The 19,616-nt window shown below is 26.6% G+C and overlaps 1 protein-coding gene across 2 annotated transcripts; it reads right to left on the minus strand.

Moving 5' to 3' along the window:
- Positions 1–643: 643 nt before the first annotated feature.
- On the minus strand, positions 644–11,378 carry LOC110643915 (probable glutathione peroxidase 2). 2 transcript variants are annotated; one of them, XM_058144997.1, is made up of 6 exons: positions 11,199–11,378; positions 8,075–8,151; positions 1,554–1,615; positions 1,366–1,484; positions 1,031–1,198; positions 644–929 (listed from the first exon to the last, which is right to left on the minus strand). In XM_058144997.1, the coding sequence occupies exons 1-6, from the start codon at positions 11,337–11,339 to the stop codon at positions 897–899; spliced, it is 600 nt and encodes a 199-aa protein (XP_058000980.1). In that variant the 5' UTR covers positions 11,340–11,378; the 3' UTR covers positions 644–896. The 2 variants fall into 2 exon arrangements, with proteins under 2 accessions (XP_058000980.1, XP_058000982.1); XM_058144999.1 differs by lacking the exons at positions 8,075–8,151; positions 11,199–11,378 and adding exons at positions 2,559–2,635; positions 3,368–3,495 and having other exon boundaries at positions 657–929.
- Between the last annotated feature and the right edge of the window lie 8,238 nt (positions 11,379–19,616).

A 19,616-nucleotide genomic window follows, 5' to 3' on the forward strand; every position in this document is an offset into this window, starting at 1 on the left:
AATTTAGGGGTAAATTTTTTATTTTAAGAACTCTTGGCCCTCACATTGCAACGGGTCGGGTTTTTGCTGGAACTCGATCTGACCGCACCATAATATGACAGATTTGGGTAGTATATAATTGGGTTTGAAATGGGTTCGGGTTTGAAATTTAATACCCGTGACGAGTTCGAGTCAAGTTCGGATTTTATATATTGGGTATTCGTTATCCAAACCCGTTTATATAAATATTTAATTAAATATAAAATATATATTTTTTTATAATAGTATTTATAAATTTTTATATATTTTATTTTATATAAAATAAAATTGAAATATTTTATGAAATTATTAAATTTTTAAAATATAAATTATTAATAAAAATAATTTTTTTATATAGATTATTAATTAAATATATAAAATTAAACGAATTCGGGTAATAATAATCAGGTTTGGAACGAGTTCGGGTAGTTGAGAATAAATTTTAATCGGTTTTGAGATAAATTTAGATTTTGAGAATACCAATCAGGTTCGGATAGGGTGATTTCGCCAGTACCCACCCGTTGCCATTCCTACCCAAGCCTTCGCCTAGTTTATAGAGAGAGAGAGAAGTGCTTTTGAGTTGTAACTCGTTTATACTCTATCGTACATCGTTTTTGACATTCCAAAATAAAGCATTGAAGGTTGCATGATCTGTTGTGTGGTGTTCATTCTTGTTGCCAAGTATCTCTGCTACATCTAATTACTTCATATCACACAGATAAAATAACAACTAATTAAGCTAAGATATTGTTAATGGTAAAAGTAAATATCTGCATGTTGATAATTTAAGCAACATGTTCATATGAACTTCTGATTCAACTCCACCAAACATATAGATTACACACTGAAATATAAGCTATTGTCAACCATTAAAGATCTTAAGAAGATCCCAATAGATTCTGTATGTCTTTCTGCAAAAGAAATTACAGCAGAAGATGTAGATGAAGCTTTCGGGAATACTTATAAACATAAAATATTATTAATTGAAGGGGAAAAAAATTGTTCTTCATACCTCAATTTTAAGGGGTGATGTAGTTGGAGCATATCGCCCCACAACCTTTCCCTCCTTGTTCACCAAAAATTTTGTGAAATTCCACTTGATTGCATCTCCAAAATATCCACCTTTTTCTGATTTTAGGTACTTGTAGAGAGGTGTTGTGTTCTTCCCATTTACCTCAATCTATATCAAACAAGAAAGGCCTTCAAAAAGATTCACTTATCTCTCAAAACAACATAAATCTTGTGTCCATTCTTCTTCTCTTTTCTCTATTATAATTGTGTGCATCTTAAATTTGCATGCTTATTATAACAAAATAAAAGAGTTAGAAGCTTGGAATTAGGTATTACGTTATCAAAGATTGGAAATTCAGCCTTGAACATTGTGCAAGCAGCTTCTTGAAACTCATCATTGCTTCCTGGTTCTTGTCCAGCAAATTGGTTGCAAGGAAATGCCAAGATCTCAAAACCTGCAAAAAGAATCCATAAAAAAATAAAAGTTTCAATAAAGCTTTTCTCTGCAAGAAGGAGTTAACAACCTTGGATTTTGTATTTTTCATACAAGACATTCAATTCCTTGTAGTTTGATTGTGTTAAGCCACTGCATAATGAGGAATAAGCATTCAGTGACAATTGCAAAAACTTTGAATGTCATTGGAACTGTGTAATATTCTTTGAAGAGAATACATTTTCAGCATAAAATTTATCTGAGAGTAGGAAGGTTTTCACAAAAAACATTCGCCAAACACCACTCTAACAGCCCTCAATATTGTTAAGCAGTAATCAACAATGATTTTCTAGATACCATTTTCTCAGCAGAATAGAACTGCAATATGAAATTTTTTAGTCAACAGAGATATAAGTAAAGCTGGTTAGGTGATCTTCAAATATCTCCAAGAGAAGTTTTAAATCATACATGGAGAAGAGTTTAATATGGAAACCACCTTGATGACAGATATTATTTCAGTCATTAGATGTGATCAGGTGAATGGTAGCTGCAGGACTTAAATTAGTTTGTTAACAAATAGGGAGCAAGAGAGAGAGAGAGACCATCTAAGACATGGTTTTAAATCGCGGTTGCAGCCATGTTCGTAGTAACGGTGATGAATGTAATGGTCTGTTATTAAACTTTTTTTTTTTTTTTTAAATTTACAAAGTTTATAAAACAAAATTTTAAAGGTATAAAACTAAAATATACAACTAAACTAAATAATAAGTATAAATATATCAAATAAAAACGTTAAATAAATAATTTTTTGACATCATTAGTATTAATCAGAATAAGTAAAAAAACTCTTTGCCATAAAAAATAACGGCCTTTACTTAATGGCTAGTTATATAACGATTGTAGCCGTAACAATAATATTGTACTTATTTTTCTTTAAATAAAGACTGTTATGTAATGTAACAACATTTATTTAAAATCATGATTCTAAGATTTAAGGAAGATGAAATTTACATATAAACTGAAAAATCATAAAGTGAATAAATCAGTGAACAAGAAATCAAACAGAAAACATCATTTTTTTAAAAACTCAGATTACCATTTGGAAGCAACATTCACAATTAGAAGAACCTTCCCACTGTATTCACTCAGACTCACATCGTTTCCGCGTATATCCTGCAATCCAATGCAATTACAGACTTTATCTGTGCAGAACAAATCTTTTTTCTTTAAAGAAGAAGACAAAGAAAAGACAGTAACAACCTTTGATACTGGAATTACAAACCCATATTATAAACTAAGTGATAGATGATTCATCTGAATATCTATCCTATCCAAGAAAGGGCGAATGATAAAGAAAATCCAAGCTTCAAATTTGAAGTTCAGTCTCATAGAATATTTTCTTTTCTTACCACGATCAACAGATTTTCTCAAAGAAAACCTGTTATCTGGTAATAATTCAAACTGAAATACACATATGTATACAACAGAAAATACAATAGAATTTGATTATTGCTTCAAATTATATATATATATATATATATATATATATATATATATATATAGACACAAAAGAAATATATAAAGATTCAGAAAATAGGATCAAAATCATAAACAGAACAACAAGAAATCTATTACAATAAGGGGAAAACAAACGTCTTGAAACAAAGAACTCTAAAAATCAAAAGCTAAGAATGGAAAAACTCAAGGGATATCAAACCACTGTATAGTTAGTTGTTCGCAAAAATCGAATTGTTTAAGATTTTTTCTTCATCTCTTTTGAGAGAGAGAGAGAGAGGGAGAAGCATAAAAGTGAAAAACTTTCTTTTGTTGTCTAGTTTTCTCAATGATCCACAAAGAATACAAATGAAACAAACCCAGAAATGAAACTATAAGAAAGAAAAACACCTTGGCAGTGAAATCATAAATAGAGTTGTATGTTTCTTGAGCCATATTCTTTGAAGAAGAAAAGGGTCGTGGTGGGTAGCTATAGAATAGCAAGACTGCCAAAGCAAGAAAGACCAGAGAAAACCCGATTCGTGAAATGCATCCAAAAACACTTATATATAATATCATTTCCAGAAAGTTTCCATATAGGAATAGCCAACTTTGACAAAAAATTTTGAATTATTGAATTGTTATTTAATGATTTCCCATCGCGATATCTGAATTTGTTGTTTTATGGTACTTGCTCAATTTAATACCATAATGACATTTGGAAACTTTTTTAAACAGTATTTAAAAAAATTTAGTATAATAATCAATGAATTTTAATTTTACATTAAAAATATTTAACCTAACTTAATAAAATTAATTTATAAGTATTTTTTATTTATAAATTAATTAATTTAAATTTATAAATATTTAAAATTTTAAACAGTTACGTGTTTAATTAAAATATTTATAAATAAATGATAAATAATTAATATATTTAATAAAAAATAATTTATAAATATATTTATTATTAAAATGATTAAAAAGATATTAAATAAGATTTATAATAAAATTTTAAAAATTAAATAAAAATAATATAATAAAATATTTGATTAAATTACTTTATAAGCTTCAAAATAAAAAGTTAAATTCCTCTAACTTTTTTTTTTTTAACTTATAAGCTCATAAACTTTTATAAATAAATATGTCAGTTTATATTTAAAACTTATAAATAAATTTGGCTAGCTCATAAGTTAAGACAAACATAATATAATAATATGAGATCTCAAATTCAAATAAGCATTTATTGATTTTTAAACTCGATCACTATTAGAAAAATTATTTATATATTTGTATTAAAAATATTAAAAATAATATATATGTATATATATAATTAAATGAATTCTTAAATTGGAAGGATTTTATAATTTTCTAATTAAATGATTTAATTTACAAATTTCCTTAACATTGGAGTTACTTTGTAAATATGAGGAAAAAAAATTTACAATGATCTATTAAAAAGTAAATCAAGATTCTAACCAGTTGAGCTAAAATATTGATATTTGAATATCACCGTCAGTTAATGCCATTAATAATTTTTTTTTATAAATATTTTACTTATTTTAAGATCTGTGAAATGCAATTTCGTAAAAAAAAAAAAAACATCAATAATAAATTTTTTAATATTAAAAAAAATAAAAAAATAAAACCTTAAGGTATATAAATTCTATTTAGCATTACTGTTTAGAGCTATTATTTAAAAAATATTTTTTAATATATTAATTAGATAATATTAAAAAAAATCTAAAATTATATTTATAAATTTTAGTTATTAAAATAATAAAATATTTTTAAATTGTTTTTTATATCATTTAATATATATATATATAAGTGATGTGATAATTGCTTATCTCTTAGTATTGATTAGATTAATTGAATGAAAGAAATAATATATTTATCGAGTGTTCTTATCCTAATATTTGATGTATTGTTATGTTTGTAATGCTTATTTGTATGAAATATTTGTAATATTTTCTTAACTAGCTTATAAAAGCTTCATGCTAATATAATATTTATTTTAATCTATAAATTATTGTGAGATTCTCGTTGACTGATTTACCTTAGAAGAGTTTAAGTTAAATGCCGCACGATTTTAAGTAAATGCTAATACTTGATCGCGTGACAGTTTATATATATATATTGATAAAGATAGTTTTGACCTCAAATTATAATGGCAAACAGGCGAGTAGAGAGGCATGAATGGTGGTATGGAAGGGCAGATAGGCAACATTAATGTTATAGACGTGTGAGAAGGAACATGATTCACAAGTTTATTATCATCAATGTGAAAAAAGAAACTTCTGAAATTGGTTGGACCATAAATGTTTATTTTTATTTTTGTAAACAAAAATTACATATGTGTTTATCTCTTAAATTTAAAATCATAATGAAATTATTATCTTAATTAGCTCATTAAGAATTTCAAAATAACTTTTTTTTTTACATAATAAAACTATGATCCCCATGAAAAATTTTTAATATATTATTTTTTTTATTGATTGAAGAACTATTCTATAATCTGTGACAGCGTTTTAATTAAGAGTTTGGAAGCATTTATTAAATATTAAATTAATTTTAAAGAATTATATTAAATTGTATGTTTTAAATAGACATTATAATTGTATCGTTTAAGGATAAAAATTATTATAATAAAAAAAATATTATATAACGAGAATAAACTTCTCAATAAAATAAATAAAATAAACAAAAATAAAAAAGGACACACAGGGGCAGACCAGGATTAATTACAGAAGGCCAAATATTACATAGTTTTACAAGTATTGTAATTAATAAAAATTAATTATAAATTAAACTTTTAGTAAACAATAATTAATATTCATTATTTTTATATATCTCATATTTTATTAATACTAAATAAATTTCCTTGCAACACGCAGTCAACAAACTCATTCAGTGAAAAAATTTGGCATAAATATATATATATATATTTTATCAATGAATTTCATCTTTGACAAGACATATTATAAATATTAAAAAGAAATTAAAAGCAATCTTGATTAAAATATAAAGACCAAAATATAAATATAAAATATTAAAAGATCAAAATTAAATATTATAAAAAATAATGAAATATACATAAAAATGCATAGATAAAAATATAAATAAAAATATTAAAGGGTGAATAATAATTTTTAAAAAAAAAACACTAAAATTTATTGGTAAAACTTTAATTTTAAAAATTTTAGGGGTAAAGAATAATTTTTTTTAAAAACACACTAAACTTTATGGATAAAATTTGATAGTGGGTAGAGTATCACAAAAATCATCATACCATATTAAAATTTATCTTCAATTATCAAACACATTTCATATTTCAAACTCGATTATTATTATCTTTAATAATGCTCAAAACTATTTACTTTTATATATTTTAATTAATAATTTAAGAAAAAATATTTTTTTTATTAATAATTTATATTTTAGAAAATTGATAATTATATAAAATATTTAAATTCTATTTATTTAAAATATAATATATAAAAAGTTATAAGTATCACTATAAAATATATATTTTATATTTAATTACTTATTTATATAAATGAGTTTGGATTATGGGTACCTAATATATATAACTCAAACTTGACACGTGTATTGTTTGTCAAATCCGAACTTACTCCAAATCCAATTATATATTACACAAATATGTCCTATTAAGGTTTGGTCGGATCAAAACCTGTAAATATTCAAAATATTGCCACCTCTAAGAATGAGTCACTCATTATAGGTAAACTCTAACTCAAGTAATTCAACATTATCTACTTAGGGATGATAATAGTTTCTGAACCTGGTCCAATCCATCCCAAATTTGATTAATTTTTCTAAACCTTACTTTGATTCCGATATTGTGTGAGGTGGGAATGAAGAGATCTCTCCACCTCAAGTCCCCATGATGCGCTTTGCATAATAATATTTTATTTAAAAATTATATTATTTTTATGTATTAATGTGTTTAAATATTATAATTTTAAGAAAAAATATAAACATTTATTAAAATTATGTTAAAACTTATATTTTTAATTTAATTTTTGATAAATAAATTTATAATATATAATAATAAATTAAAATAAAAAAATAAGAAAATAAAAAGAAAAGTCTTCACGGGAAATCCACCTCACCTCGACCTCAAACTTTTATGGGATAAAGGACGGAGGACAATTCTTGCCTTTAACTTACCCATTGCCATTTCTATACCTACTTGTACATCATGAGTTTATAATTTCTTTCTCAACAAACTTAAAAGAAAATAATCTCCTTACTGTTTTTTTCATATTTTTCAAAAAATAAGTTATGGAATCAATATGTTTTGAGAGATCATTACTATACATCTATTAGAATTATTATACCAAAAAAATCTATTACAATTATATAGCATCACGACTAGATAAAATTATTGAAATTAAAGTTGATATATTATGCAGTACCGTAAATTATTTTATTATATTTTTCATCTCTCTTGGTCTCATTTTCATATATATAGTATAATTGGTCGACCAATAAATACAAATTTATGTGATATAATAATAACTTTTCTTTTTATTTGCATGCTAAAAGATTTTTAATTCACAAAATGCATCAAAAAGCTAGCTATATTGTATTTTCTCACAAGTCAATGGATTGCGGATGTGCTGGAGACCCTAAGATTTGGTGTGAATTGAATGTAAATGCAATTGACTTTTGCTCATAACAATTGTGTAGCGAGAAATAAATGGCACAATTCTCTTGGGATTTCTTGAATTCACTAGGAACCATTTCGTCAGGACTGTATATAGTATCATGATTAAAGAAAAATATAAACTAATTGCTTATGAGAAATATAAATTATACACACTTTAAAAGTAAATTGCTATGTATTGAAAAATAAAGTAATAACGGCCTTTACTTAATGGCTAGTTATATAACGATTGTAACGGTAACAATAATACTGTACTTATTTTTCTTTAAATAAAGACTGTTATGTAATGTAACAGCCGTTATTTAAAATCATGATTCTAAGATTTAACTAAGATGAAATTTACATATAAACTGAAAAATCATAAAGTGAATAAATCAGTGAACAAGAAATCAAACAGAAAACATCATTTTTTTTAAAACTCAGATTACCATTTGGAAGCAACATTCACAATTAGAAGAACCTTCCCACTGTATTCACTCAGACTCACATCGTTTCCGCGTATATCCTGCAATCCAATGCAATTACAGACTTTATCTGTACAGAACAAATCTTTTTCTTTAAAGAAGAAGACAAAGAAAAGACAGTAACAACCTTTGATACTGGAATTACAAACCCATATTATAAACTAAGTGATAGATAACTCATCTGAATATCTATCCTATCTAGGAAAGGGCAAATGATAAAGAAAATCCAAGCTTCAAATTTGAAGTTCAGTCTCATAGAATATTTTTGTCACGACCCAACCTATGGGCCGGACCGGCACTAGGACCTGGGCCAGCTTAAAGCCCCCGAGGCCCGTAGTAAGCCTAACTATTCCTCAAATTCATAACCAGTCCCACAATTTAGGCCCAATATGCATATAAAATAATTTAAATCAAACTGTTATAATTTCATTTCGGGCCAACTTAGCCCAGAAATTTTCAGAAACTAAAATCAGGGGAGCCCAGCTCAACCCTGTTACCTCATTTACAAACTGTTTAAATACCATACAAATCTTCATTTATTAATCTCAAAAATTTAAATTAACACAACCTCTACCAAGGTCCACACTATTTCTAACACATGCGGAGTTCTAGATTTTAAATTTAGAAAAGATAGTAAAACAATTAAATAATCGACGTTAAACCTGCGAGGAAGAAAACAGGCTCTGTAAAATAACTCCTCCTGTGGCCTGGAAAAATATTGAACAGGAGTGAGCGTTCGACTCAGAGAGTAAAATATCAATTTTAACCATAATCTCTATAACTATCTAAAGCTAATGCACCCTGTAGAGTGAAATGCAACATCAGCAATAAGTTCACATCATAACAAAGAAAGGTAATTTGGAGCACTCACGCACCTGTAATATCAATCATAACATATGGGGTGATCCCTATCTGACCTCTTAAATCCAACTTTGGTGCGTGAAGAACTCAAGCGGACTTTCGCTTAATAAACCAAATCGGGTCCCGAAGAACTCAAGCGTGACTACCCCGAAGGATCGGGTCCAATGAAGAACTCAAGCCGTGACTACCCGTCCTGTCCATAGTCCACACCACATCACACGCACGCCAACGCACGCACACTGCTCCAAATTACACAACAACATCCATGGCACTTTAACAGTTATGAATGCAACATAAATCGTGCCTAGAGTTTAACTACATAAATATATGCATATAAGTGATGCATGGGCATGCTTGAACATATAATAATATCGAAATTACAATTAAAATTAATATTTTACTCACAGTACACCGATGACTATTGTGGCTGCTGGACGCAGAAAAAATAGCCGACCTCGATCACCTAATAATTAAATTATAAATTTATTAGTACTAAGTTAAGATGAAACTCTAAAGAGGCAATAGACAGCCTAATTCATGCCGGAAATCCGACAGAGTTTCCCCTATACCTGGGACCTACCCAGCCTGCAAAAAGGCTCAAATAACACTTCTAAATTCTCAATTTTCACAATCACATCTCATCAATATCACATGACCCCTCCTGGGCACTCCAAATCAGACAATACTCAAAATCTTAAAAATTACGTTTTAGTTCCTATAATTGACATTTTGTCAAAATCTACTCAAACAAGCTCTAAAAATTCTAAAATTTTGCCCTGCGGTCCTTAATAATATTATAAGACTATTGCAAAAGGAATTATAATTTTTAGATCATCCACGAATATTTTATGAATTTTATTCTAAATCGATATTAGTCGAAAATGAGCAACTTGGAGTTCGGGTTTACCTATGCCAATTCTGACACCTGAAACGCGTCCAGAACATCTGAAAATGCTAGGATTGACTGTAATATTGACCACGTTCTGAGACTGGCCGTCGGGCAGCCGGATCTGGCTGAAAATGCAGTCCCGACGCCGGTGAGCTATCCTCGATCCGATCGCACCTAAATTAAGTCCAAATTTTGTTAATAATTATCATAAAATTATTTTTAAATTTTAGAAATCGAAAAAGTTCAAAAATCTCACCAAGCGATCTGGACCGTTCATTTATCGCCTTTTTCAAACGGTGTCCGATCGGAGCGGGACCAGTCCTATCTCGAAGATCTCGTCGTCCTGAGTCCATCGGTGGCCTCGGATTTCCGATCCGACGGTCGGATCGCCGGAAAAGTGGCCGGAAAGCCACTGCCGTCACTTTCTCTCTCCTCTTTCTCTCTCTTCGAAACTCGCCGGAAACTCCACCATTCCGGGCATGGCTGGTCGGAAAATGGAGCTGGGTTCGTGGGGGGTTGGTGGCACCTTGGATCGCCGGCGTTGGTGGCCGGAATCGGCCGGAAAACGGCCCGCTTCTCTCTCTCTCTCTTCTTTCTTTCCTTCCCTTTCTTCTCTCTCTTTCTCTTCCTCCCTGCCGCCTGCTGCCGTGGCTGTCGCCGCCTGACACCGTCCTGAGGTGGGGGAGTGCCACCGGTGCCTCGCCGGCGCTGGTGCTGGTCGGAAGCGAGAGGGAGAAGGTGAGGGGGAGAAGGTGACGCGGGGGAGAGGGTGAGGGGCTGTTGCGTTTTAAGTTCTGCAGTTTTTTTTTTTTTTTTTCCTTTCTGGTTGTTACATTTCTTTTCTTACCACGATCAACAGATTTTCTCAAGGAAAACCTGTTATCTGGTAATAATTCAAACTGAAATACACATATGTATACAACAGAAAATACAATAGAATTTGATTATTGCTTCTAATTTTATATATATATATATATATATATATATACACACACACACAAAAGAAATATATAAAGATTCAGAAAATAGGATCAAAATCATAAACAGAACAACAAGAAATCTATTACAATAAGGGGAAAACAAAAAGTCTTGAAACAAAGAACTCTAAAAATCAAAAGCTAAGAATGGAAAAACTCAAGGGATATCAAACCACTGTACAGTTAGTTGTTCGCAAAAATCGAATTGTTTAAGATTTTTTCTTCATCTCTTTTGAGAGAGAGAGAGAGAGAGAGAAGCATAAAAGTGAAAAACTTTCTTTTGTCGTCTAGTTTTCTCAATGATCCACAAAGAATACAAATGAAACAAACCCAGAAATGAAACTATAAGAAAGAAAAACACCTTGACAGTGAAATCATAAATAGAGTTGTATGTTTCTTGAGCCATATTCTTTGAAGAAGAAAAGGGTCGTGGTGGGTAGCTATAGAATAGGAAGACTGCCAAAGCAAGAAAGACCAGAGAAACCCGATTCGTGAAATGCATGATCCAAAAACACTTATATATAATATCATTTCCAGAAAGTTTCCATATAGGAATGGCCAACTTTGACAAAAAATTTTGAATTATTGAATTGTTATTTAATGATTTCCCATCGCGATGTCTGAGTTTGTTGTTTTATGGTACTTGCTCAATTTAATACCATAATGACATTTGGAAACTTTTTTAAACAGTATTTAAAAAAATTTAATATAATAATCAATGAATTTTAATTTTACATTAAAAAATATTTGACCTGACTTATTAAAATTAATTTATAAGTATTTATTATTTATAAATTAATTAATTTAAATTTATAAATATTTAAAATTTTAAACAGTAACGTGTTTAATTAAAATATTTATAATTGATTGATAAATAGTTAATGTATTTAGTAAAAAATAATTTATAAATATATTTATTATTAAAATGATTAAAAATATATTAAATGAAATTTATAATAAAATTTTAAAAATTAAATAAAAATAATATAATAAAATATTTGATTAAATTACATTATAAGCATCAAAATACTTATAAGCTCATAAACTTTTGTAAATAAATATGTCATCCTATATTTAAAATTTATATATAAATTTGACTAGCTTATAAATTAAGACAAACATAATATAATAATATGAGGTCTCAAATTCAAATAAGCAGTTCTTGACTTTTAAACTCGATCACTATTAGAAAAATTATTTTTATATTTGTATTAAAAATATTAAAAATAATATATGTGTATATATAATTGAATGATTTCTTAAATTGGAAGGATTTTATAATTTTATAATTAAATGATTTAATTTACAAATTTCCTTAACATTGGAGTTAATTTGTAAATATGATGAAAAAAAATTTACAATGATTTATTAAAAAGTAAATCAAGAATCTAACCAGTTGAGCTAAAATATTGATATTTGAATATCACCGTCAGTTAATGCCATTAATAATTTTTTTTTTATAAATATTTTACTTATTTTAAGATCTGTGAAATGCAATTTCGTAAAAAAAAAACATCAATAATAAATTTTTTAATATTAAAAAAATAAAACCTTAAGATATATAAATTCTATTTAGCATTACTGTTTAGAGCTATTATTTAAAAAATAATTTTTAATATATTAATTAGATAATATTAAAAAAATCTAAAATTATATTTATAATTTTTAGTTATTAAAATATTAAAATAATAAAATATTTTTAAATTATTTTTTATATCATTTAACATATATATATATATATATATATATAAGTGATGTGATAATTGCTTATCTCCTTGTATTGATTATATTAATTGAATGGAAGAGATAACATATTTATCGAATATTCTTATCCTATTATTTGATGTGTTGTTATGCTTATGATGCTTATTTGTATGAGATATTTATAATATTTTCTTAACTGGCTTACTAAAGCTCCATGTTAATATAATATTTATTTTAATCTACAGATTATTGTGAGATTTTCGTTGACTGATTTACCTTAAAAGAGTTTAAGTTAAATGCCGCATGATTCCAAGTAAATGCTAATACTTGATCGCGTGACAGTTTATATATATATATATATATATATATATATATTTTTTTTTTTTTTTTTTAAAATATTTTTAATATATTAATTAGATAATATTAAAAAAATCTAAAATTATATTTATAAATTTTAGTTATTAAAATAATAAAATATTTTTAAATTATTTTTTATATCATTTAATATATATATATATATATATATATATATATATATATATATAAGTGATGTGATAATTGCTTATCTCCTTGTATTAATTATATTAATTGAATGAAAAAAATAACATATTTATCGAGTGTTTTTATCCTATTATTTGATGTGTTGTTATACTTGTGATGCTTATTTTTATTGGATATTTGTAATATTTTTCTCACTGACTTACTAAAACTCCATACTAATATAATATTTATTTTAATTTATAGATTATTGTGAGATTCTCATTGACTAATTTACCTTAAAAGAGTTTAAGTTAAATGCCGCACGGTTTTAAGCAAAATGCTAATACTTGATCGCGTGACAGTTTATATATATATATATATATATATATATATATATATATATATATATATATATATATTGATAAAGATAGTTTTGACCTCAAATTATAATGGCAAACAGGCGAGTAGAGAGGCATGAATGGTGGTATGGAAGGGCAGATAGGCAACATTAATGTTATAGACGTGTGAGAAGGAACATGATTCACAAGTTTATTATCATCAATGTGAAAAAAGAAGCTTCTGAAATTGGTTGGACCATAAATGCTTATTTTTATTTTTGTAAACAAAAATTACATATGTGTTTATCTCTTAAATTTAAAATCATAATGAAATTATTATCTTAATTAGCTCATTAAGAATTTCAAAATAACTTTTTTTTTTACATAATAAAACTATGATCCCCATGAAAAATTTTTAATATATTATTTTTTTTATTGATCGAACAACTATTCTATAATCTGTGACAGCGTTTTAATTAAGAGTTTGGAAGCATTTATTAAATATTAAATTAATTTTAAAGAATTATATTAAATTGTATGTTTTAAATAGACATTATAATTGTATCGTTTAAGGATAAAAATTATTATAATAAAAAAAATATTATATAACGAGAATAAACTTCTCAATAAAATAAATAAAATAAACAAAAATAAAAAAGGACACATAGGGGCAGACCAGGATTAATTGCAGAAGGCCAAATATTACATAGTTTTACAAGTATTGTAATTAATAAAAATTAATTATAAATTAAACTTTTAGTAAACAATAATTAATATTCATTATTTTTATATATCCCATATTTTATTAATACTAAATAAATTTCCATGCAACACGCAGTCAACAAACTCATTCAGTGAAAAAATTTGGCGCATATATATATATATATATATATATATATATATATATATATATATATATATATATTATCAATGAATTTCATCTTTGGCAAGACATATTATAAATATTAAAAAGAAATTAAAAGCAATCTTGATTAAAATATAAAGACTAAAATATAAATACAAAATATTAAAAGATCAAAATTAAATATTATAAAAAATAATGAAATTTACATAAAAATGTATAGACAAAAATATAAATAAAAATATTAAAGGGGTGAATAATAATTTTTTTAAAAGTACACTAAAATTTATTGGTAAAACTTTAATTTTAAAAATTTTAGTGGTAAAGAATAATTTTTTAAAAAAACACACTAAACTTTATGGATAAAATTTGATAGTGGGTAGAGTATTCACAAAAATCGTCATACCACATTAAAATTTATCTTCAATTATCAAACACATTTCAAACTCGATTATTATTTTCTTTAATAATGCTCAAACCTATTTACTTTTATATATTTTAATTAATAATTTAAGAAAAAATATTTTTTTATTAATAATTTATATTTTAAAAAATTGATAATTATATAAAATATTTAAATTCTATTTATTTAAAATATAATATATAAAAATTTATAAGTATCACTATAAAATATATATTTTATATTTAATTACTTATTTATATAAATGAGTTTGGATTATGGATACCTAACATATATAACTCAAACTTGACACGTGTATTATTTGTCAAATCCGAACTTACTCTAAATCCAATTATATATTACACAAACATATTCTATTAAGATTCGATCGGATCGAAACCTGTAAATATTCAACCTATTGCCACCTCTAAGAATGAGTCATTCATTATAAGTAAACTCTAATCCAAGTAATTCAACATTATCTACTTAGGGAGGACAATAGTTTCCGAACCTAGTCCAATTCATCTCAAATTTAATTATTTTTCTAGACCTTACTTTGATTCCGATATTGTGTGAGGTGGGTACGAAGAGATCTCTCCACCTCATATCCCCATGGCGCGCTTTGCATAATAATATTTTATTTAAAAATTAACTTATTTCTATGTATTAATGTGTTTAAATATTATAATTTTAAGAAAAAATATAAGTATTTATTAAAATTACGTTAAAACTTATATTTTTAATTTAATTTTTGATAAATAAATTTATAATATATAATAATAAATTAAAATAAAAAAATAAGAAAATAAAAAGAAAAATCCGCACAGGAAATCCACCCCACCTCGACCTCAAACTATTATTGTGGGATAAAGGACAGAGGACAATTCTTGCCTTAACTTGCCATTGCCATTTCTACACCTACTTGTACATCCTGAGTTTATAATTTCTTTCTCAACAAATTTAAAAGAAAATAATCTCCTTACTGTTTTTTTTCATATTTTTCAAAAAATAAGTTATGGAATCAATATGTTTTGAGAGATCATTACTTTACATCTATTACAATTATTATACCAAAAAAATCTATTACAATTATATAGCATCACGACTAGATAAAATTATTGAAATTAAAGTTGATATATTATGCAGTACCGTAAATCATTTTATTATATTTTTCATCTCTCTTGGTCTCATTTTCATATGTATAGTATAATTGGTCGACCAATAAATACAAATTTATGTGATATAATAATAACTTTTCTTTTTATTTGCATGCTAAAAGATTTTTAATTCACAAAATGCATCAAAAAGCTAGCTATATTGTATTTTCTCACAAGTCAATGGATTGCAGATGTGCTAGAGACCCTAAGATTTTAGGGTGAATTGAATGTAAATGCGATTGATTTTTGCTCATAACAATCGTGTAGCGAGAAATAAATGGCACAATTCTCTTGGGATTTCTTGAATTCACTAGGAACCATTTCGTCAGGACTGTATATAGTATCATGATTAAAGAAAAATATAAACTAATTGCTTATGAGAAATATAAATTATACACACTTTAAAAGTAAATCGCTATGTATTGAAAAATAAAGTAATAGTTTTGCTAGAAATGTAAATCATTGTTTTGAAAAGTAAAATGATCACTTGATTACACAAAAAGTAAACATGTGAGCTTAAAAATGTAAATAATCTCTTGATTTTAAAAAATGTAAATTATACTTAAAAAACGTCAAGGCAATGCTTCGAAAGAGTAATGATCCGTTTGACATTGCTGTTAAAATTGCTGCCGATAAAATTACTTTTTTAAATATACTAATTATAGAGTATTAAAAAATAATTAAAAATTAAATTTGATCAATTTTAATTATAAGAACACTAAAATAATAAAACAATTTTTTCCAAACTGTTTTTTTCAATAGTATTTAAAATGATGCTTTTATTTAAAAAGCAACTTCAACATTCAAAATTTAATGCCAAACAGGCTGTAAGTCTGTGCAATAAAAATAAATGAGAGCTTGGATTGGGAATATGTGTTGCTTGAAAAAGTGAAGTACAATTGACAAGAAACATAAATTAAAAACTTATTAAATCTATTGAATCTTACCAAGGATTTAACATTGCAAAGATAAATTTTTCTAGTGTTATTTATTACACTGGAGGGGCTTTAAAATTGCATATGCTACTCCTTTTTATAATGGCTTATGAAGATTTATTGCATTAATAGCAGCTCCTCATATCTAGGCCACTTACCCTTTTTTATTTATCCAAACACATGTCTTTAGCTCAATGTGTCTATTAGGGCTATGTGGTTTTGATTTTGGTTCCGTTTTTTGTAAGAACCAAAATCAAAATTGAATTTCAATTCTTTCATTTTTTGAAACCAAAAGAGGATTTAAAATTTGGTTCCAATTCTGGTTCAATTCTAAGTACTTTCGGTTTTGGTTCTGTTATAGTTTCAGTTTCAGTCTCGGCTCCAGTTCGGTTAAGTTCTTGGCTCCTACAATTAAAGTTGTAGTATTATTGTATTCATTTTAAAAGAACAAAAATAATTATATATTTTTAACACCAAAATATCAATAAAAATAATAGCACTAATATTAAACTAATAATATTAATATCAAAATAAAATATCAATAAAATAACATAAATACAATAACTTAAGAGAAATACTAAAATCAAACTAATAATTCTCACATAAAAATTATCACACCTTACCCCTCTGTAAGATGTGGCATGATCCTGTAGTATATCTAATAAATTACCGTACTTTGCCTACCAATAATCTATTAAATATACTACAAGGGATTTTGGTAAAACAATTTCAATTTTGAGTTTGGCGTGGTGATAAAAATTTAACATAAGTATTTTTAATTCAAGTATATGTTATAAAACTTATTTAGAAATAATTAGGCATTTTTAAAAGTTTGTAGAAAATTTGTGTGGTTACAGCTAAAACTGTATCAAAATAGTTCTTCAAACCTGTTGAAAAACAATTTACAAAAATATATAATATCCAACTGGAACTCAAACATCTCAAATTGTCTCATTTCATTCTCAACAAAACTCATCATAAAGAAAATCATTCGTCATTTATAGGATTCAGAAAGAAATTTAAATATCTATATTCATTGAGGTAACAAAATTTATATTACAAAAATTTACATGTAGATAAATCTCAAAATAATATTACAATCCCAAAATTTTATTACAAATTTTTCTGTGCAATTGCTCAAACATAATTACATACAAATAGCTACATGATTACATCAAAATCTAATGTATAAGGTATATCATAGATATACCAAAAAATAATCCGGACACAACGTCAAGTTGCAGCTTCAAGAATCTCACTCAGCTGCTCTATCATTTCTTTCACCTGTGACAGCATACAAAACTATCGCTGAGCGGTGAACTCAGTGGTGCACAACTAATAAATTAAAATTCAGTACAAAACATACCTTGGCAAATCACAACAAAAAGCTTAAAATATTTAAATTCTTTATAACTCATAAACCAAAGTTAATATTTTCTATCATGCAAATCATTTATTCGATTAACATTTTGGGTCAAGTAACCACAATTTAAAACATTTAAAATACTCGTATCTTTCTTGATCTAAGAAAACAATATAATACATTCAACCATTTACAAGCATTTGTTTCAATCACCTTTTTAGCAAAATATGTACAGTTTAAGGGTGTTGAAAACATTCACACATTTTAGAGCATGACACTAAAACAATGTCAGGTTGTACATCATAACAAAGCCAATACTCCCAATAACCAAAGGCTAAAGGAGAATACACGGGCTAGCTAGCAAATATGAGTACTCATTCAATTCTTCATCAACTGGCATCACACCTCAACACTTTAACCAGAGAGGGAATAACTCAGCCCCATGAATGGAGGAAATCACAATAAATATCATCCCATTAGACAAGCTAATAAGGAACACAATCACATTGCTATGCTAACTGTGGTTTCAAAATATATTCAAAACAATTTTTATTCACAAAATACATGTACGAATCAATAAACATATTTAATTATTGTAAGTTCATGCACAAAGTTGGCAATACATCCAATTTACAATTCACAATTTTCAAAACAATAAAAAAAATTCTTAAGTGCACAAAAGTAATTGTATTTAAATCAATTCAACAATTTGGAGTTCACAATTTCAAAGAAAGAGCATAATTCATTCATATAAAATTTATTCGAATCAATTCTAATTTTAAAACATAGAAAAAGGATAGTTGTGCACAAACCTCTTTAACTTTTCTTTTCTTGGCTTAATCCTTCCCTTTCTTGGAAGTTTCTTTGTCTACTGAAATCACACAATTACTAAGCTTTCATACTCATTCAAAGTCTCATTTATAGTTAACTAAACAAAATTCTAATGATTTCTCAAGTTCTAGTTGATTTTGGGCTCTGAACAGTTTTGAACTTTGACTTTAGAACACAATTTCAACCTAGTTTTAGTCATAATTTGATGAGGTGTTCTTCATGAAATTTATCCTTCTATGTCTTAGTTTCATTTTCCAATTTGAATTACTCCATTTAGAATTTTAGTTCTCAAGTTATGGTCAATTTACCAAGTGTTGGTCCAATGACCCTTTATAGTCCCATAACCAGGCAGATTCTATAGTAAAATTTTATCTAGTCATTTAGGCATGCTATAGTCATTTTTAGGCCTAATTTCTTTCATATGAGTTGACCCTATGTCTTAGGGTCACTCAAGTTTAAGAGTCACAATTTTTCAGGTTATGGAGGGTGAGTTATAGCCAATTAACTGACATGGACTCCTGAACCCTTTGCCTTTGGGATTTCAGGTTTAGGTCAGTATCTTTGATTCCCATTTTAGGGTCCTTACACTCAAAATTTGAGAAAAGTTTCTAAACCAAAGTTGGAGTTCTGTTTCTTGGGTTTTGCAAAACTGTTTGACTCATCCCAATTGGAGTTTCCTAGTGGAAGATATGATTTAAATATTATTTTA

Source organism: Hevea brasiliensis, chromosome 1 (genome assembly GCF_030052815.1).
Source record: "Hevea brasiliensis isolate MT/VB/25A 57/8 chromosome 1, ASM3005281v1, whole genome shotgun sequence".
Lineage (NCBI taxonomy): Eukaryota > Viridiplantae > Streptophyta > Magnoliopsida > Malpighiales > Euphorbiaceae > Hevea > Hevea brasiliensis.

Coding starts and splice junctions, on each gene's coding strand:
- LOC110643915 (XM_058144997.1), bottom strand. CDS start 11,339: ATGCATTTCACGAATCGGGTTTCTCTGGTCTTTCTTGCTTTGGCAGTC. Junction 1,199..1,365: donor AATTTCCAATCTTTGATAAC/GTAATACCTAAT, acceptor TGTTTGATATAG/ATTGAGGTAAATGGGAAGAA. Junction 930..1,030: donor CATCACCCCTTAAAATTGAG/GTATGAAGAACA, acceptor TTTCTTTTGCAG/AAAGACATACAGAATCTATT.